The sequence below is a fragment of the Nelumbo nucifera genome, chromosome 3, assembly GCF_055504915.1.
Source record: "Nelumbo nucifera cultivar China Antique chromosome 3, China Antique-T2T, whole genome shotgun sequence".
Classification (NCBI taxonomy): domain Eukaryota; kingdom Viridiplantae; phylum Streptophyta; class Magnoliopsida; order Proteales; family Nelumbonaceae; genus Nelumbo; species Nelumbo nucifera.
The window spans coordinates 1,684,891-1,707,588 of NC_142651.1; the positions used below are offsets into that span (position 1 = coordinate 1,684,891).

Below are 22,698 nucleotides of genomic sequence, written 5' to 3' on the forward strand. Positions count from 1 at the left end.
TTCTACAATGATTTGTAAGAAGAGTACTGCAATTCATGACCATAAAAAATGGTATCTCCTGGTACAATAGTAAGTTGTATCCCAGAAGAATTCACATTTACGCCCCACATCACATCCTCAATTCTGCATTGGTAACATTTCGCATAACAAGTACGGGGGAGGTGTTCTCAATGCACATTGAGATGTGGGGTGTTGGTGGGACGTCAATCTAAACTCATCGCATGATCTATATCAATGTCTAATCAATATATGCCATCAACAGCTCATATACTTAATTTGACTCATGTATACAGGCTGGTGCCTTTTTTTTTTGAGAAATACGGATAGGTCTAATGCAGAGTTCTGAATTCTGCTGCAATTTTATAAACATTCAAAAGGTCAAAAGCCCATAACTTATGCATCCATATTCACCCGTGAATTAACATCAATTTCGAGCTAGCACCTATCTAAATTGTACTTTAGGTCTATGAATTCTGACCCTGGGCTGAACGGTCATTGTCCCTTTTTTCTGGGTAGTCAATGTCATACACAATTAATAACTTCCCTCTTGATCCCTTTTTCTCCAAAGTGCCGGTTACGGGATTTGATTCCACGTCAACGTTGGAACAAACCAACTAACACACCAACGGGTTAGCCCTCAGTTGGTTAGTTCTTCGATGAGATATGGGTGGAGATTTGTTGGTGGCAACTGGTTGTAGGGATGACGTTCTTCAATGATTAGGTGTTCTTTTTTTTATGCAATGTGATTAATTCAATGAAAGAATGAGAATTATACCCTAAATATAACACTTAATGAGAGGGAAATGAATGATGAAAAATGCTGTAATTCAAATTACACTTTGTGCCCTTCCAATAAGAAAATGACTAAATTAAAAAAAAAATAAGAGTATTCTAGTCAATAATAAGATTCAATGAATTATGAGGGTTAATACCTTAAATAAAAAGACTTAATGAGAGGGATTTGAATAAGGAGAAAAGTGATCATTCAAAATACATTTTTGTCGTAACAATTAGAGAAGGACTAAATTAAAAATTTAAGCTCAGTTTGGAAGGAGTAAAAATACAAATATATAGAGTGCAAAGCTTTGTATTTTGTATTATTATGTATACTATACATATATGTATGTATTTGTACTCTTTTCAAAAGGAAGCTTAAGGTATTTTAGTCAAACAAAAGTTCCACACTCATTCACACTTTTAATGATAGTATAGATATAGATATAGAAATAGATATGGATATAAATATTACTATTGTTTTATATATTTAATCATTTTAAATTATTTATTAATCACTTGTATAGTATTTTATTAATGCAATTTTCCAAAATAGCGGTAAGTGCTTTTTTTCTAGACATTAGATTTCAATGTTATAGTCTTATCGGAATACTTATGGATCATTTACTACCACACCTCCTATAGTTTCATAGATTTACTTAAACATACCCTATAATATGCATTTTCCTAAAAACACTCTTAGAGTTTGCAACCTATACACTTAATCAACCTTTCATTAAGAAACTATTTGTTTTGCAATTTGAAAATAGTAACATATGATCACCAAACTAGGTGGAAAATGTTGAAGGGCATGGTTGTTTATTCCAAAATTACTCGTAAACTGAGTAGAAAATGTTAAAGGGTATGAATCCATGGTTGTTTATTTCAAAAGTACCCCTAACACATTTTTGTATGAAAAACAAAATTGATCAAATAGAGTGGTTATCCCATTTTTTCTAGGGGCAAAAATGAAAATTTTGTTTTTAATTTCTTTTGATTAAATTTATTTAAATGGATGTTAGGGTTAAAACTATCATTTTCCACTTTCATCTAATGGAAGGTCAATTAAATAAATTGATTGCAAATTATAGGGGATGTTTTAGTAAAACACAAACAATAGGATATGTTTTAGTAAATTCATGAAATCATAAGGGATGTTTTAGTAAATGACCATATTCTTATCTGCTTGGATTCATACAATGTGATTCAGGTGTTGCAATTCAAATACACTCTCCCTTGGTATTGGCTTTGGTTTTTGTACAAAGACCACAAATTTATTAGGCCAATTCAGCTCGTTCTCCTTTTATTATGTAAATCGTAAATGTAATGTCCTGGCCCATATAATTGCTCAACTAGTAAAAAACTTAAACCAGTATGGGTGGATAAATTAATGGGCAAACGGAGAGGAGATCTCATTCATAAAAGGGGAAAAAACTGAGAGGAGATCTCAATATTGACAGGAACAGAAGGGGAGGTATAAATAATTTATCTGTATTTTTATTACTATGTTTGCTCATTTACTTGTTTCATTTGAAGTATGTTATAGGTAATTTCAAGATTTTGAGGCAATGAAAGTCAACAACACACATAAATCTTAGGGTAAAATACAAAAACCTCCCCTGAAGTCTCTTGCAATCATAAAACCTCCCATATAATTTAATTTTAATAAATACCTCCCCTAAACTTTTGAGAAACTCAACAAAAACCTCCCTTTTGTCACTGTCCTAGATAGAAAACGTTAGATTGATGCACCGATTTTTTCTAAATACCCATTCTACCCTTTTATAAATTATTTTACATACAAAATTACTGAAATAACTCCACTTTAACTTAACAAAAACATCCTTTAATGATTATCTCAGTAATTTTATATACAAAATTACTGAAATATGTATTTTTGTTGAGTTAAAATGGGATTATTTCAGTAATTTTGTATGTAAAATAATTTATAAAAGGGTAGAATGAATAGTTGGAAAAAATTGATGCATCAGTCTAACGTTTTTCTATCTAGGACGATGGCGGAAGGGAGGCTTTTGTCGTGTTTTTGAAAAGTTCAAGGGATGTATTTGTTAAAATAAAACTATAGGGGAGGTTTTTATGATTGTTAGAAACTTTAGGGGAGGTTTTTGTATTTTACCCTAAATCTTATAATCATGAAAAGTTGAAATTTCATGAAATCATCTTCCGAGATCATGTTTCCCATCCCAAAAGTCACTCTCATCACTGATCCTTGTCCATAATTTATGGCCTCATACCATTGGTGTTTCAAGTATTAATGATGTTTCATTGGTATGAGTTCAATGGTCAATTTTTTATTTGGTAGACATTTGGAATTAAGTCAACATAAACAATTCGCATGATCCATGCTTATAGAGTTGGTAAATTTTTCCTACTAGTAAGTGTGCAGGTGACAATTCTAGATGATGATAATGACAATAATGATGTATCCAAATTTTTTATAAACTTTATGTATTTTTTATTTTTTATTATTAATCGGATGCATATTGCAAAACCCAAATTTGATTACATAAACGCATCATCAAAATATGTGATAATTGGATCAAGTTGTGAAATTTCAAGTATCATTGACAGGCTTACCTACTTGGCAAAACTCTTATTTTTGTAATGTTTTATCTTTTTTGTGTATATTTTTTTTGTTCATTTATCAAACAAAAATTATAAGATTTTAATAGAGGTAATTGAATGAGGTGAAAATGTAGTAGTTAAATTTACAATTTAAACCTCACAATTAAATGGGGGTTAAATTAAAAAATGATTATTTTATTCAAAAAAAAGTTCCACAATCTTATAAAATTATAAATGTGTTCAATTTTTTCTATAGTTTTTTTTATTTTTGTGTTTAAAAGTAATTTTCATATATCACACTTTTTGTTTATTATGATAAATATATGATATTATGCATGTACGTGAATGTTGTTTTGCAAAATTTATACATAACACTATATGTTAACACATTTGCCCCAAAAGTTGAACTATCAATCTTTATTAAGCAGTAAAATAATTTCATTTTTTGTCAATTCTAAATTATGTATTTCATTTTCATTATCAATAAAAATAATTATTGTTTATTAAACTTATTTTTTAATTTGATTGTTATAAATATTATAAATGTATATAATATTTTCTACATTTTTGCATTTTTTATATTTATTTCTATTTAAAAAATATGATTACCTAACTATGACTTCATAAGTTGATCAATTTGATTTGGATGGTTGAATTGCTTAACCATCACACGGATAAAGAATGATTTTATTTTTGAGTTACTTTTAAAATACATGTGTTTATATTGTTAAAAATATTGATATAGATCTAATTAGTAATATTTATTAGTGAAAAATAACATACGTATATGATTTAATAAAAGAAAATGGAGTAAATACCTTAAGTATAATATTTAATAAGAGGGGATTAAATGAGGTGCAAAGTAATAATTGAAGTTGCATTTTAAACCTTTGAAATTAGGGATGGAGTAAATACACAAATATGAGCTTTTTAATAGCCATTAAATCTGTCGTTAAAACTCTAATAAAATAACTTTTAAACCTTTTATCAGATAAAGAAATAAAGGATAATTTTAATTTAAAAAAACTTTCACTCTACGTCCACACTTTTGTGTATAGTATAGATTTACTCAATCCTCCCAAGTCTACCTCAAATGGGGTAAAGAAAGGGATGACCAATATTTTCATTTCCATTGACGGGATGGGGTGGTGACAGAAAAATCACTCTCCTTGTGGTAAGAATTTCCGAATTTTAATAGGATTTTGAATTGCAATTATTTTTTAAATAAATAAAAAATAAAAAATAAAATAAATCCAACATCATAAAAAAATAGAGGACGGAAATGTCAATATGTCATAGGGATGAAAAAACCCTGTCCCATTGGCTAAGACGGGGAGGGAGATTTTTGTGGGAACAATCCCCATCTCCACCCTGGTCTCTTTGCCATACCTATCTTTGATCCCAGAAACATCTTTTCCATTTTGGGAAGCAAAGTCTTAATTCCCTTATTGACATGGACCACGTGGTACCGATGCAGTGAATATGATGCTGATATGGACAAAAACATACATTTATCATCAAACAAAATTCAAGTACCTGTTTCTGTTTTAACGCAAAACATTTCAGGTTAAACACCACAAATGCTACCAAACACAGCCTTAATCTCCAAAGTTCCAACCTTTCCTGCCATTATAGCATTATTGTACCCTCCAGGCCTCCATCCTCTTTTTTCACGACAACGTTTCTGTAAAAAAACAAACTAACCCTCGTATAAAACGACGTATCGAACAAAGCAAAACTGCAAAAGAAAAAACACATCTCAACGGCAACCAAGTTAACACGCTTACTTAAACACAGTAAATTAACTGTGGTTAAACGGAACTGTGTTCGTGGGTGGGCCATGTGTGATGTATGTGGGTCCACTGCAAAAGCTGTGGGGAAAAAGCGCACAAAATGAATCATTTCAGCGACCTAAAGCAGAAGTCTATTGTTGTGTGGGACCCGCACGGATGGTCTGTAAAGGTGCGAACAATCAGCAGCAAGCATCTCTCCTGGTAATACAACAAAATTTCAGCTCGTTCGACAACGCTTTGAGTTTAAATCTGCGCCCCACAGGCTCTCGCCCCACAAATGCCCCACACGCCGAACGTCCGCCATCTGTCCCTTCGCACGCAGTTTGTTTGTCCCGCATGGGAGGGCTAACGGAACGGCCGTTAGCTTGTTCCCTGACCCCTCGTTCTTCTCCTTTCACTCGAGTTATCTTCTCTTTTTTCGGCACCGACAACCGGCGATTATCCGGAGGTTGAAACTCCTCTGACGAGAGCTTCGGAGGAGTATGACGAGGATGATTTTGTTATCTCTAGATCGACTTGGACTCCGCAGCGGAGGGATTCGACGGAGGTTCCAACAGAATATTCCTTCCCAACCGGGTTTTGAAAGGTTTTGTCGAAAAATCGTCAAATCTAGCCCTTTACTACACTCTCACTCCTCTCTCTGAACACATTGTCACTATATTATAAAGATAAGATAATTAGCGAGAAGGTAACATGTACCGGCCTTCATGGTGCACGTTATCAGAAGCCAATTTTCTTTGTTTATAATTTGCATCAATTTCCTCGGGGGTGGAAGGAGATTTTCCCGTCGTATTGCCATGAATCCGGCTGGCCGCCCGGCGGGAATGCTTCTGGTTTCTTTTCTTTTTCAGTTTTTGCTACTTTGTTTTTTTTTTTTTTTTTTAATTTCTTTTCGTTTTTCATAATTTATGGACATTATATGTGATGAGAAAAAACACTGCGTTTATTTGCCGCTAAAATCTATGGAGAAATATAAAGATTCCAATTTCCAATTACATAGTTCTGGTACTGTTCGATCAAGACAAATGCGTGAACAGAGACCGCAATTTATAGAGAAAAAGTTCATAGAAATGTATTTGGGAAAATATTAACATTCCGATGGCATTGTTTACTGTGACTACTAATTAGGTGGAAGGGCGTTACGGTTGGCGAAGCCGAAACGAAACGATACGCTGGAGAACACGTGGAAGATGATAAGGGCCGGCCGGCCGGCCGATGCCACTGACTGGGCATCTGAAGAAGTCGGAGACGTGGGAAACACACGGTCGCCACAGCAACCCGAGCCTGGGAACGCAAGAGCCAACCCCCGCGAAAGTGAAGAAAGCAGAGATGTTCAGGGACCGTACTAATCTGGAGACGTCGCTGAGTCCGTCCCCGGGTGGTTCGGGGAAGCTTCAGAAAGAACCGTCGCTGAGTCAAGACGAACTGAATCGGCGGGTGGAAGCGTTTATAAGGAAATTCAATGAAGAGATGAGGTTGCAGAGGCAGGAGTCGTTGAATCAATACAGGGAGATGATTAACCGTAGAACCCATTAAAAGAAAGAAAAGGAAAATGTTTCTGTTTTTCCATTTCTTTCAGAAAATTTACGAGGATGAGGGAAGAAAATAGTCTTAAGTCTGCTTGACTTTGTTTTGGGTTTCTTTATTTATAGTATAGAAATGGAATTTGTTATAATGGATGTCTGTATAAAGGATTGATTTGTTTGCAGTGGCTCTTTAAATCGGATAATAAATACTAATAGTTTGATTGCATTAAAAAAAACTGTTTCTTCTTCTTCTTCTTCTTCTTCTTCTTCTCTTTACATTTGATCTGACAGAGGGAGACCGCATTTCCTTGAGTTTTTTGAGGGTTTTCATGGGTCGCCGTTCCATTGAATCATCCATCGTTTAAGCCAGTTCAAATTTTTTACAGTTCACAGTCTCGTAATACTTCTCCGAAAAAATTACGATAAACTACTGTGTTTGTAGGTGAAAAAGACTGACGTGACGTACAAGATCCCTTGGTTCCGGCGGGGGATTCAGAATAAAGAATTCAGAGTGATAAAATCCAACGCTAAGTGTTGCGCATAATACAAGGGAGCGAGAGCAGAAGATGTGTTGGACACTGGACAGAGAGCTCTCTTATCGGGCTGCACGGCCCAAAAACAAATAAACAAAGAAGGGGAGTGATCGCCGGTTGTCGTTGTAGGTCGCCGGTGCCGAAAAAGGAGAAGAGAACTCGGGTGAAGGGAAAAGAACGAGGGGTCAGGGGACCGGCTGTTCAAGCACGCGGGAATGTGAAATGTGGAAATGAGGGTTTTGAGATTTGAATTCGATTTTGGGATAGTTTTGGGGCTAACGGGACGAGTTAACGTCCCGTTAGCTCTGCATGCGGGACAAGCTAACTGCGTGCGAAGGGACAGATGGACGTTCGGCGTGTGGGGCATTTGTGGGGCGAGAGCTTGTGGGGCGCAGATTTGAATTCCAATGCTTTAATGTGGAAAGAGAAAAAAAGGATGGGACTTGGAGGGAGAGAATGAACAGCGACGCGCGGTTGATAGGAGTTGGTGAATAACGTAGGTCCTCCTAACTACGAAAACGCTTCATTCCATAAAAAAATGTATATTTACGGAAAGACCCTTGTATCGGATGGCGGGTACTTTGTTTTTTACTAACAAGCGTCGATTGATTTGACGCTCAGTAGATGAAGCCGTGAGCGTTGAGAAAGCATTACCCTTCTTAGAGTGAGAGAGGGAGAGGGTTTCAACTTTCAAGTTTTTTTAGCGGATAGTGATGAAAGCTCGCAGGGGTTTCCGGTATTAAGAAAAAAGCCTTGCTACAAATCCGGTCAAGATATAAAGAGAAAAAAAGCAAAAAACATAAAAACAAAAAGAGGGAGAGATAAAAAGCTTTCTCTCCCGGGTTTCAAATTTCAATGATCCCAATGTGAAATCGCTTAATCGATCTGATCAATTCCCGAGAATCCATTAATGCGAGCTTTGATTCGATTATCAAGGTCATGTTTTTCTGTTCCTCCAGGGTTTTGTTTCGATCATTCTGGCTGTTGTTCTAGTTTTAATAAACTAGCGGAGTAGAAACTTTCATTGATTTTTAAGATCGAAGTGTTGTTCTGGGGTTTCGTTGCATTGTCTCAAATCGAGCTGCAGATGCTGCCCCTTCTGGTTGGATACGATTTTATTCAAATAAGGGAGCTTCATTGATAAGTAGTTTATTTGAAATTGAAGAGCTTAATTGGTTATGGTCTAACTTGGTTTCGAGAGTTCGTTTGGTGATTTATGGCTGGTCACTAGATTTGATTGGGTTGAATCCAGGGGATCGAGCTTCTGAGTGTGATGTTGAGAACAATTTATTGCAGAGAGGAGGAAAATTCGCGGTTTCAGCATGCATTTCACGAAGCTCGACGATTCTCCGATGTTTCGGAAACAGGTAGGATGTTTTTTCCTTCTTGAACTTCTTTCTATTTTGCAGGAATCGTTGCTTCTGTTTCTAAGGTTTTCATGTTCTGGTTCACTTGATTCATTTATTTCTTTCGTTTTTTTTTCTCTTTCTAATTCTTCTTGTTTGTTCATCCAATAAAATATTTCTTTCTTTCTACGTAGAAATGCGCTCACATTTTATAGTTTTTAACTTTTTATGCATGAATTTGTAAGCTCCCTTGCGTCTTTGGTGGTTACTCATGTATAGAACGCAAATAAATCTTTAGGAATGCAAGGAATTCGATGATGGTCAATACCTATAGAGTGCAATGTCAGGCAGGATACGTATAGATAATTCAGTTACCCTCATCGAATACGATGATGGGCAATACCTTTAGGAATGGTAGGAAAATAAAAAGCTTCGGATCAAGGCTCTATTTAGTTGAGTTGGACTGAGTAAAGTCTTGGCTACTAAATGATCTTAACGTTTTTATGCCAGTTAATTTCATATTCATATGGCAGCAAGAATGCTTTTAGCATTATCTTGCTACTGGAATTTGAAATAGATGATAGAAAGAGACAGTACATTGGTTTGACCGGATCTGCTGTCCTTGAACTGTGCATGGCTATTGTTGTTCTGCTTTCATTTACAGTGCCTCGGTGCATATGGGCATATCAATATTATCAAATATTTCCTTCTTGGTTATTTTAATGATCGTCTCCCTCTTCTCTTACATCCTCTTCTTGTTCCTTTTTTTTTTTTCCTTCTATGCTTCCATGTTTCAGTATTTATTTATTTATTTTGATCAGTAATAAAATAGATTTGTTAATTATTATAGAGAATGCTGTACAATAGAGATAAGCCAGAACTTTCCTAAAAATTTGGGCCAGTCCTTTCTGCCCACCCAGTATTTCTTTTCTTCTATTACAGGTTCTCCTCTTGGGGAACCGCTTCCCCGAATAATTGCTCCTTACCCACTCCTTGCCTTACAAGTGCATCAGCCATGCTATTGGCCGATCTAGGAGTCCACCTGTATCAGATTCCAAGCTCTCTCTCTCTCTCTCCATGTTTTTTATATCTTGGAATTCATTTCTGTACTCCCATGAGGCCCCAATGTTCTTTACAAGTTCCTCTACATGTTTTTTACTCTCACTTCCATGAATGTAAACCTTCACAAGTAGGCTAGCTGATGCTGTCTACCTCAGACTGTCATCTCATTTGCTTACACGTTACTATTAGTTTCCTTCGAGAATCATCCCTCAATATAAATGGGTTCCTTTTACTCCTTGTCTTGCCAACAGATCAGCCAAGCAATTAGCTGAGGTTTGAGTCCATCTAAAAGTGAATCTTAATTCCCTGGCCAATAGCTTAGCTTCTCTTGTAATGCATATAATTTAAATCTGCAGTGAGTGCAAAATTTCCATTTTTTTTATGGTTTTCTCTGTCAGCAACTACATCAAAGAGAGCATTAATAAAAATGGTGTTAGGATAAATCTGAGGCAATTCTCAGGAATCAAAAGAGAAATAAAGGCCTTGCTGCACAAGATAAAAGCAGAGTAATGCAGTGGACATCCTTTGTCCAACAATCAGTTCCCTGTTACGATTCACCCATAAAAAAACCCAGGTCTGGTTCATATATCTACCAATGAGTTAGCTGTCCTTGCAATCCATCTAAACAAGATGTCGCTCTGGAAGCCAGGGCTCTTGCTCCTTGATGAGGTGGCATGGTGTGCAGATCCCAATCTCACCATCCCATGTTCATCCCGTGAGTACCCTTTGAAGGAGGCTAGTTTGGTTGCAGGATCAAGCAACACTAACAGAAAGTCTGATGAGGATTTCAAAGCTGTTCACAGGTATGCTTGACAACTCTGAAGGATCTCACTGGTGGCAGTACACAGGAGAAACTTGTTTTTGTTCAAAAAAAAAAAGAAAAAAAGAAAAAAAGAAAAAAATATAATGTATTTCAGGGGAGAGCAAAAAAGAATGGGTAAGCAGTATTTAGGGGTGGAAGGATGCAAGAATTTGAAGTGTCAGAAGGTAGGGTGAAGGATATTACAGCGGGGGTTGGGGTTCAAGAAGAAAAAGGAGGGGAAGTGACAGTAAAGGTGGCGAGAAGGAAAGGTGTGTTGAAGGGATGGGGCTTTAAGTTCATGGTTGTGGGATGTGTAAAGGAAGGATGTAGTGCGGAAGAAAAAAGGTTGGGGTGTGCTGAGGTCAGGGATGTTGAGAGAACAAATGAGAAGGTGCATGGGCAAGGCTCATTTCAAGGTTTGTGCCTCACCTAGGCCCAGGCATAGCCCCTTTGAAAAGGTGCATCTGTTGGGCCTTGCGCCTCAGAAAAGGCATGTGCCTTTGTTAATATAAGACATTCTTTTAAAAGATAATTAAAATTCTAAACCAATTTTTGTAGGGATTAAGAATTTAAAACCCTAACATGGACTTCTTTAGGCTTGCCTCAAGGGGCTTGGTACAAAGGCGGCTTGTAGAATTATGAGTAAAAGATGTTTAGCTACTTGTTGTAGGAAGAGGGGAATTTGTTCAGAAGAAGTTTAAATAACTGGAAGAGAATTATCCATTACCTTTGGGGGAGATCGATATTAGCCATGAACAAAGTCGGTTTTGCAAACGGAAAGGATTAACGAGAAGACTAAGTTTTTGTTGGAGCTTAGGAAGGATAATCTCACAGCTTGAAGATTCAGAAGTCAAAAAAAGCATCAACCTGTTGTGTCAAATGTTTTTCCTAGATTAAAAGGAAGGCTATTTGGAATTGGACCAAATAAAAAGATGATAAAATACAGGAAAGTCCAACAAAAGAAGTAGAGAAATTTTCTGCTTGTCTTGTTCACTTTCAGGATGTTGTATGGGAAGCATCTGCATGGTTTTTTGTAGGTTGGTTTTGCTTGAGTTTGTTTGGTTCGGCTGTAATTTGATGATGCTTGGGTGGGTTTTAAACTCTTTTGTTTTTGTCTCTCTTTCGGGTGACTTTTTCTCACCTTCCTTGCACTCCTTTTTCTTTTAATAAATTTTTATTTATTACCAAAAATGTGAAATAATGCAATTGTGGAAGGAAATATGTTTTATATGTTATGTTTATATATTTTAGTTTGAGCTAATAGGCTTTCTAAAATATTTAATTTAAAACTAAACTTTGCATTTATTTAATTAATACTATTTTTAATATTTTCTTGGTTTATTTTGAATTCTTTTACATTTTATGCATTTTATTTGACTTTTTTAAATCTGCATCTTGCTTCAAAAAAGCGCGTGGCTCGCCTTGCACCTTGTGCTTTTAAAACATTGATAAGAGTTAGAAAGGACCAACGCAAATCCTTTTGACTAACAGGTTTTTTTTTGAAGGTTCCTAATGTAGTGAGATGGTTTAGATTTTAAAAAAACATCATACTGTTCAGGTTTCAATAACTTTTGCCAGCTTGAAGGGGGGCTTATTTGGTGTTGGGCCTTGTAAAAAGCTGAGAAAAGTAAAGAAGGTTTGTAAGAGGAGCAAAGGATGTTCAAGCCTTTGAAGATGCTGAGCAATGAAACAAAGATGGGAGATCTTAAGCTGGAGTTATTGTGTCTTTGTGTTTTTGGTCTTTTAGGCTGTATTTGGCATTCCTTATTTTAAGGACTTATCTCCTTTTTCCTGTTAAAAACTCAGGGTTCATAAGGGCATTTTAACTGCAAAAAGGAGATAAGTCCTTAAAATAAGGAATGCCAAATGCAGCCTTAGTGGTGTGGTGAAAGTTGTAAAATCTTGTGTGGTTGGGTAGGGTTACGAGGGCAGAATTTTTTGTTATCTGGTTTGCTGGGTCAGTGTATATTGGGTGTTTTTCTCAGTTGTGGTGTTGTCCAGGTTGTGGAGTGTCAGGCTGTGGTGGCCATAGGTTTTTATTTCTCCTCTTCAGTGACATCTGGTCACCTTCCCCTGTACTTTCTCTTTTATTTTTAATAAATTTTATTTTACTACAAAAAAAGATTACTCTACCTTAATTTTCTGCACACTTCCCAGTAATTATCATATTCAGTTAAACAAAGTATAATAATGCGAGACAACTATGTGGATCACAGATTCACAGTACTGGACAAGATTTTTTTGATCAGTAAAGCTTTGATTATATTAGTAATATGTGAAAAAAATAATATTTTTTTGATGTGAGCAGTTAAGGCAACCCAGGCCCCTTTCCCCCTTTGGTATGGGAGGAGTTGTAAGGAATGATCTGGGAGAGATTATACTCTACTACTCGGGTCCTTTGGGAGTTGGAGACTCTACCAGGGCAGAATTACTAGTGGCCATTCAAGGAGTGCAGTTTGCATCTGGTTTAGGTGTGGAGAGGTTGGTGATTGAAGGGGATTCCGAGGTGGTTGTGGGCTGGTTGAGGGGTCCAAGTACTGCAGTGTGATCCTACAAGAATGAAGCAAAAAAGTTCAAGTGGATAACATGTAATATATATGTAAGAATACAATGGGTGGGGAAATCAGCAAATGCACTAGATGATTGTCTAGCCAAACAAGGGGCAAATAGGGAATACTTATTCTGGGGGCTCAGCTGTAATTAGGGGTGCAAATGGATCGGATCATGATCCGATCCAATCCGAGATCCAATCATATTTGGTTGAATTCGGATCACCCCTATTTGGATCTTCGGATCGGATAATAGGATCCGATCAGAAATAGGATTGGATTTGGATCACCCCTATTCGATTCGAGAAGATCCGATCCGATATATATTATATATTTATAAATATATATAATACATATATATGTCGTTTATTTATTTATAAATATATTTTATTTTATATTTTCATAAATTTTTATGTTATTTATTTTTTTTATAAAAACATGTATATGTATGATGAAAATAATTAAAAAATACTTGTATTTTTTGCTTTTACTTTATTTAAATTAGTATGTTTTATTTTTCTTTTAATAATTTATTAATTTTTAAAGAAAACAAGTCGGATCGGATCAGATACGAAGATCCGACTTACCGATAGGATTCGAATTCAAATTGAGCCCTATCAGATCTGATCGGATCGGATAGGATCCGACATGAACAGTGTTAGATTGGATTCGAATATACCCTGATTCAAATCCTATCCGATCCGTTTGCATCCCTAGCTGTAATTGGTTGTTATTATTATTTCTGCTTTGTACTTTGTTAGGAGAGGTTGCAGTTCTGTTCTCTCCAAGGGTTGCTTGTATTAGACTGATTCTCTGAATTAATAAATTGATCTCTACTCATGAAAAAAGTATACTTTTGATTCGATGACTATGATAACAGTCCCAAAATCAACACTACGTTACAAAGATGCCCAGAACAAGTGCTCCCTTTCTGCCCCTTGTTTAGCAAGAAAGTCAGCTAACCCATTTGCATTCCTAACCCAAATATTCAACACCCAGATCTCTTGCAGTTCTTTCTACTTCCCTATAAGCATTTTTGAGGGTCCAAGGAATATTTGTTACATCTTGCCCAAGAAGTGATTACTTTTGAGTCCCCTTCCACCTCCAATTGACCAAAGCCCAATTGCTTAGCTAACTTGAGACCTTGTAGTAAAGCCAATAGTTCAGTTTTATAGAGTTAGCCACACCAATTGGCCCAGAGTAAAGAGCCAATAATCTGCCCTCTGAATTTCTTATTGCCTCACAAATACCTCCCATGCCAGGGTTACCCAAAGAGTTTCCATCAAAATTCAGCTTTACTTTACTGCCTCGTGGAGGCTTCCATTCCATTTTTATTCTGTTTTTGTCTCTAGAGGAAAGTGCTATCTCCTTCAAAGCCCTTAGAATATCAGTCATTGTGAAGCTCTAAAAGCAATCCATAGTTTTAATCCAGAATGCTACCTTCACTTTTATTGGCTCTATTACCTCCACAGTTCTACTTTTTCCATTAAAAATTTTGTTGTTCCTCTCCTCCCGAACCACCCAAATAGTTGTAGCCTTAGTAACTTTGAACATCAATCTTCATCTTTTCGTTGGTTGCCTTAGGAAGTTAGGCCTAAATATGCCTGCCACCTCATGGGGAGGGATCCATCTACAACCGAAAAGGTTACAGAAAAACTCCGAGATATGATGAACAAAGGAGCAGGAGATTAATAAGTGGGGTAGGGTTTCTCCATTTTTCCTACACAAAAAGCATATATGAGGAGAGAGGAAACAAAAAGGCTTTCTTTTCTGTAGCATATCATAGGTGTTAACCTTTTAGGAAAGATGCCCAATAGAATGCTTGAACTTTCGGTGGTATAGGCTTAGACTACACTTCTTTCACTGGGAAGTCAACCCCTTGTGAAGCATGCAAGGTTAAGAACTTGAAAAAAGTGGAACAAGTGAAGAGTCCATTAGGTGAGGGAACCCAGATTCTAGAATCTTCCAAGAGAGGGTCCAAAAAAGAAGTCTCCAAGATATTAAGAAGGTTAATCAGAGAAGAACAAACAAATACTCTCCCTTAGGCCTCTTCTAAAACCCAAGTCCTAGTTGATGCCTAAGGGGGAGGGGGTGCCCAAAAAGGACAGGTGCACCTTTACAGTTAGAGAGGGCAAAAAGGTTAGGGAACTGGTCTTTTAATGGATATTCCCCTATCCACCCAAATGTTATTCAGTCCAATAAGAAATAATAAGAACTGAAATTAGAGAGAAGGAAGAGAAGAAATAACAGAAATTAGAAAAGGAAGAAGGAGAAGATGAGAGAAGAAGGGAGAAGGAGAAAGAGTTCATCAATTCAATCTTATCTCTCCTCTTACTCCTAATTACTTTATTAACTTAATCTTCATGACATAATTACAATGATGCCCTTGATGGGGCGGCCAGCTCATAAACATTACATAAAAAGGAATAAAAAATAGTTAACAGGCCCATTAACATAAACACATCTAATAGAAGAAGATAAGAAATAAAAGAACAATAGGGTCCTCTCTCTCTACACTCCCCTCAAGATGAGCATAGATGTCAATTATGCCTAGCTTTCTTATATAACGTAGCAGCTTTCCTTTTGGTACTCCCTTTGTCAAGACATCAGCTAACTATTCTTTAAAAGCAATAAATGGCAAGCAAACTTCCCTTGAAGTGATTATGTGTTATGTTGATGGCTATGTTGGTTGTCACAATGTATATGAGGAGATCTTCATGCTGGATGGGATTATGTGCTATGTTGATGGCTGCTTGGTTGTCACAATATAACATCATTGAGTTTTCATAATCAACGCCTAGTTCCTCCAAAAGTGATCTAAGCCACAATAACTCTGGAACTCTATGGGCCATTGCCTTGTACTCTGCCTCAGTAAAAGATCTATCCATCATATACTGCTTCTTACTCCTCCATGAAACAATGTTCCCTACCACCATAGCACAGTAACCCGAGGTAGACTCTCTTAGCGGCTGCCATATGGGTGTCTCTAGGAGAATAAATGAACTGACTAATGACATTCACTGTATAGAAAATATCGGGCTGAGTCATATAGACATACAATAACTTCCCAAGCAGTTTCTAGAACACTCCCTTATCAACCAACAATTCACCATCAGTGGCCAAGAGCTTGTGATTCAAGTCTATAGGTATAGAAGCCAGTTTAGTACCAAGTTTGCCAGTCTCGACAAGAGGATCAAGGAATACTTGTGTTGAGAAATGAAGATACCTTCTTTGGACCGAGCAACTACTATTGCCAAAATTTATCTAAGTTCTCCTAAATCTTTGATATCAAACTCAATGTTAAGAAACTTCTTGAGGCTAAGAACTTTAAGAACTTCATGTGTATCATCACAAGTAATTACAATATTATCCACATAATGAGAAAGGTCACCAAGGGGCTCTCCTCTTGACAAAGAGGGTATGGTTAAACTGAGTCAATGTGTATCCAAAGGTAACAAAAGCAACACAAGATCTCTCAAACCAAGCTGTAGGAGATTGTTTAAGGCCATAAAGGGACTTCTTCTATTTACACACATTTTGTTGCATTTCTCTCCCATAAATTCCTGGAGGCAAAGACATATAGACCTCTTTATGTAGATATCCATTTAAGAAGGCATTTTTAACATCAAATAGATAGAGTCCTAGACAAAACTAGTTGCCAAGGATAACAAAACCCGGACTAATGTCATTTTAGCTATTGGAGCAAAGGGCTCCAAGTAATCAACACTATACATTTGAGTGTAACTTTTAGCAACCAAATGTGCCTTAAACCTCTTAATAGCACCATCAACATGGTACTTAAGAGTGAATACCCATTTACAACCAACTTCCTTCCCCTCAGGCAAATCCACAATTTCCCAAGTATTGTCCTTATGCAAAGCATCTATCTCAGTCATCATAGCATCCCTTCATTTTGGTTTAGATAAGGCTTCTAGGATAGATTTAGGCATTGTTTGTGTAGAAACAAAGGCTAAGAAGGAATAGTAGGTTGGAGAAAGAAGGCTGTAGGATAGGTGTTTGGAGATGCTATGGGTTGTACACTTCCGTTTGCCTTTTCTGAGGGCAATAGGAAGGTTTAGGTCTGGGAAGGTGTCGAGGGGAGTAGAAGAGGGCTGACCTATCATCTCATTAGCAATGGGAGGTAGAAGAATCTCAGTTGAAGGTGTGGAAACAACTTTCTCATGCCTGAGTTGTTGCCTTTGATACCACCTTTGAACAATAGGGTGGGAGATGAGCGGGAGGAGTGGGAATATGTTAAGAAGACCCAATAGGAGGAGACACAATAGGAGCAGGTGGCTCAACCAAGGACTTAATAGGAATGAGAAGCAGAACAACTGGGACTTTGCAAATAACACCATCGAATTCTCCCCCTTGGTAGAGGTGTAAACTGTGTCGTGCTGGGCCCTGTGTGTGGCTTGTGCAAAGTGTGGGTTGTGCCTAGGGCTGCAAGTTGGGCTTGGTTAGGTTGGGTTGCGGCCAATCCTAGCCCAATCCTAAGTTCTAAACCCCCAACTCTAACCCTAACCCAATTCAACCTTCAACCCGATCTACCCAACCCTAACCCTAACTAAATTCCTTCAACCCTAACCCAACCCAACCCAACCCAACCCAACCTGAAGTTGACTTCGGGTTGGGCCCAACCCAACCTTCTTCCCATCCCTTAAAATCTTATAAAACTATTTATCTCAAATCTTAACTCACTTTTCACTATATATATATTAATCCTATGTTTTATTAGTATTTGTTTGTTGGTGTTTTTATTGGTTCTTTTAGTACAAAATCGGAAAAATAAGTGTTTGAAATGACTATAGTTTACTATGAGTTATGACATATGATAGATCTTTTATAGGCGCCAAACATTAGAGAGGAGATGAAGAATGAATAAAATATTCAAAAAACATAAAATATGTTATTAAGGTTTTAGTCTTTTCATTTAGGATTAAGTGAAGTGATTATCTTAAAAGAAAGACATGATAGTATGTAGTGAGGGCTATACAACTATCGTACATCTAAAAAAATCAATGTATGATATATAATATATTATATACAACATATATTTATAGGGGTGAGCAAAAAAACCGAACCGAAAAATCGATTAACCGAATTGGTCGGTTTGGTGTTTTCAAAAAATCGAAGGTATTGGTTCGGTTTTGGCTAACCAATACAGAAAACCTGTAGTTAATCGAACCGACCGGTATACATATATTTCTATATATTATATATATATTTATGTATATTATATATATTTTTTATATACTATAAATTAATAAATAAGCATTATATATAAAAATATATTTATAATATATGATATATTATTTATTATTTAAAATATAATATTTTATATATATTTATAATTTCTATTATATATTTATATATATTTTTATAATAAATATTGTAACAATTAAAAAATCAAAAAACCGACGGTTAACCGAACCAGTCAACTGATAGGTGGTTACCGGTTTTCCAAAAACCGGTACTACTGGTTCAGTTACAAAATGAGCCCCACGGTTTGGTTAACCGAACCGTGAGCACCCCTATATATTTGTATATGACATATACTATAGAGTCGAGTTTGGGTTGCCCAAGGGGTCAACCCTAACCCAACCCGAAATAAAGTTGGGTTCATGAATCTCAACCCTAACCCTAACCCAAGCATCAATCCAACCCAACCCAACTTGACTTTTTTGGGTTGGGTTCGGGCCAGCCCGACCCAAGTTGCAGCCTTAGTTGTGCTGTGCCGGCCCGTGAGCTAAGTTGGGCGATGCTTCCCTCCCTTAGGATACTTTGGGGGTTGGCTTGGCACAACCCACGGCCTGAGCCCGTGCAAGCTCGTGCCATGTTGTGGGTTGGGATGGACTGCAAGTTGAGCCTTGGGCCAGGTCGGGGCAAGCCATGTTTTTTAAAAATTTTGAAAAATAATGAAAAATTTAACATAAATTAAAAAAGATCTTAAAATTTTATTTTATATGAATTTTGATATTATATATGGGTTGTGGGCGGCATGACCTTCTCGGTTGTGTTGTGTCGTGTTGGCCCATGGACTTGAAACCACAGGCCTGACACAACCCATACGATCGTGCCATAGCTAGCACGACCCGTATCGGGCTATGCTAGGCTATGGGCGGCACAACCCAATTCACACCTCTACCCCTTGGGAGAAGTTCCAAAGAAAGGAATGGACTTTACAAATGTGACATCCCTAGAAACAAAGTGGGTGCCAAGAATTGGATTATAATAGCAATATCTCTTCTATGTAGAGGCATATCCTAGAAAAACACACTTATGAGCCTTAGGTTCAAACTTATGCCTCTGGTGGCTATGGACACAAAAATAGCAAGTACACCCAAAAGCCTAAAGTGGAAGAGAGGAAAGGTCCTCATCAGGGAAAAGGAGGCTAAAGGGGGTCTTAAAACCCAAAACCTGGGAAGGCATATAGTTTATCAAATATGTACTAGTAAGAACAACATCGCCCAAAATTTCATAGAAACATGGGATGCGGAAAGAAGGCTTTTGGCAACCTTAACCACATGATGGTTCTTTCTTTCTGCCACTTCGTTTTGTTTGGAGTGTAGGAACAAGAAGTCTGATGAATAACTCCATAGGTATCAAGGTAGGACGAAAGATTCTTCTCAAAATATTCCTTAGCATTGTTAGAATGGAATATTTTGATTTGAATATTACACTAGGTAAGGACAAGTTCATGAAAACGTTGCACAATGGTTGGTACTTCATCCTAGGACTGTATGAGGTAAATCCAAGTAAAGCGTGTAAAATCATCAACAAAAAGGATAAAGTATTTGTAGCCCTCCATAGGGGTAAATGATATGGCCCCCAAACATCATAGTACATAATATGAATGGAGAAATTGATCTTTTATTGCTAAATGAATAAGAATGTTTGCAATGCTTGGCAAGTTCATATGACTCATAATGAAGACTAGACAAAGGTATTCATTTAAATAGTTCTAGAAATGAATGACTCAAAGCAGAAAAAGAAAGATGACCAAAACGTAAATAACATAACATGGCTCGATCAATGGACTCTGATGAAATAGACTCCAAAGCCACTACATGAGGTGGTACAAGACTCTTGTCAGGTGTATGTAGCAAGTATATTCCATTTGCCTTGTGGCCACTCCCAATCGTCCTTTGAGACTTCAGGTCCTGTATAGTGGCTTGGAAGGAAGGTTATCTTGCAATTCATAGATTTAGTTAAACTACTAATAGACAAAAGATTGACGTTAAGTTTAGGAACATGAAGAACAAAGCATAAAGTAAGGGAGTCTGAGGCTTTGATGTCCCCATTTCCTGAGATAGGGGCAAGGGACTCATCAATAAGGGATATCTTTTCACAACCAAAAGGAACTTGATATGAACAAAATAGGTTAGAGATGTTAGTCATATGGTTAGAATCTATAATCCAAGGGATTTTATGATTACCTGAAATAGTAGCATGATTTGCTGAAGCACAAATACCTAAGTGAGGTATTTGTCTCATCCGGCATAGTGGAACTTCCATTGTGAATATGCTTTGGCATTTGTCTCATCCGGCATAGTGACCTTTCCATTCAAATATCCCTCCAAGCCTTTTCCCTCAATGAAGAAATCAAAGTGGAACTTCCACATGCTGTAGTTAGTTCCGTCAAACTTTACGGGAATAATATCAGCCTTCTCAGCAATTTCAGGTTACAACCACAGTCCAAAAAAAAAATCATAGTACTGAAATCAAGGCTAAAGGGAAGAAAACTGATGAAATTCACCCAACTAGAAGCAGATAAGGTCAAAATTGACTACTGAAGTAGCCCTTTCACCAAAAAAAAAGTCTTACACTACAGAAATCTCAGAGCAATTAAGAAACAATACGTAACAGTCTAAAAAAGGCAACTTTCAGGACTGTCAACAGGAAGAGAGGGATCAAAACCCTACAAAACTCGACTGAAATCAAAATCAGATCTGATGGTCTAAAAGAGAAGGCTAGGGCGACATAAAATCCAGATTTCTAGCCAAATCCAATGGTCCAAATGAGAGAATGAGAGAAAAAATAATTCAGAGCTGCAATTTTCAGAGAAAAAAGGTGAAGCTTCGTACTGATCAATACAACTCCAAAAAGCCTTGCAAAGAAGTACACAGTAGTCGATCTGAAGTCCTTAAATCTCCCTTTGAATGCCAAGGACAGGTCAGATGGACCTGCTCTGATACCATGTCACAAACCAGTTCGAAGAGAAGAGGAAGAGTTTTAGGGGTGTCTGAACACTGTAAAATAAGAGTAAACAAAGGAAGAAGAAGAATTTGTTGTATTATTCATCAATCTCGTATGTATATATACAAGTTACAAATTCTATGTTAGGAAAGAAGACTAATCAAATTCCTACAAATCTGTCCTACAATCAAGGTAAATCATATCTCCCTAGTATTTACTTCCTATTTTAGTTATACAGTCTGTAACATCATATCTCCCTAGTATTTACTTCCTATTTTAATTATACAGTCTGTAACACTCCCCCTCAAGCTGGAGCATAGATATTAATCATGCCCAGCTTGTTACAAAGATAATCAACCCTAACCCCATTAAGAGCCTTCGTGAAGATATCTCCCAGTTCTCCTGTTTTCACATAACCTGTGGAAATCAAACCTTGCTGAATCTTTTCACGAACGAAATGGCAATCAATCTCGATATGCTTAGTTCGTTCATGAAAAACAGGATTAGATGCAATGTGAAGAGCAGCTTGGTTATCACACCACAACTTGGCTGATATATCCACATTATTTCACACACAGACTTGGCCATAGCTCTATATTCCGATTCTGCACTCGAACGTGTGACAACATTCTGCTTCTTGCTTTTCCATGAAACTAGATTCCCTCCAACAAATACACAATTGCCTGAAGTAGACCTTCGATCTTCCTTGGATCCTGCCCAGTCAACATCTGAAAAACATTCAATTCTAGTATGACCATGATTGCCATACAAAATTCCTCGCCCAGGTGCTCCTTTTAAGTAGCACAAAATTTGTTCTACAGCTGTCCAGTGATTAACTGTTGGAGAGGACATGTACTGACTCACCACACTAACTGAATACGCAATATTTGGACGGGTTACAGTAAGATAATTCAACTTTCCAACCAATCTTCTATATCTCTCAGGATCTTCAAATAATTCACCATCTTTTATGAGCTGCAAGTTAGGAATCATTGGAGTGCTACATGGCTTAGCTCCCAACTTTCCCGTCTCAGACAACAAGTCAAGTACATATTTCCTTTGAGATAAGAATATTCCCTTCTTGCTTCTTGTTACCTCAACACCTAAGAAGTATTTCAACATTCCCAAATCTTTGGTATGAAACTGAGTGTGGAGAAAGGGTTTAAGGGATGAAATCCCTGTAGTATCACTCCCTGTAATGACAATATCATCCACATACACAACTAACAAAATGATGCCAGCAGCAGAGTGTTTGAAGAAAACAGAATGATCAGACTTACTTTTCTTCATACCAAAATTCTCGACTGCCTGACTAAACTTTCCAAACTAGGCGCGAGGACTCTGCTTCAACACGTACAGAGACTTATGAAGATAGCAAACTTTCCCATACTCCCCCTGAGCAACAAAGCCAGGCGGTTGCTCCATATAAACTTCTTCTTGAAGATCCCCATGAAGAAAAGCATTCTTGATGTCTAACTGATGAAGGGGCCAATTATATGTAGCTGCCATAGAAATAAACAACCTACAG

At 37.0% G+C, this 22,698-nt stretch overlaps 1 protein-coding gene across 6 annotated transcripts in view; it reads left to right on the forward strand.

Moving 5' to 3' along the window:
* Positions 1-7,848: 7,848 nt before the first annotated feature.
* Positions 7,849-22,698, forward strand: part of LOC104592757 (ADP-ribosylation factor GTPase-activating protein AGD3-like) — a 125,825-nt gene continuing 110,975 nt past the window's right edge. For 3 of the 6 annotated variants that reach the window (XM_010252230.3, XM_088901461.1, XM_088901460.1), the window contains exon 1: positions 7,850-8,579. In XM_010252230.3, coding sequence (XP_010250532.1) covers positions 8,535-8,579 — 45 coding nt within the window. In that variant the 5' untranslated portion in view covers positions 7,850-8,534. Of the gene's footprint in view, positions 8,580-22,698 lie in introns of all 6 variants that reach the window. The other 3 variants (XM_010252229.3, XM_010252231.3, XM_088901462.1) reach the window with 2 other exon arrangements.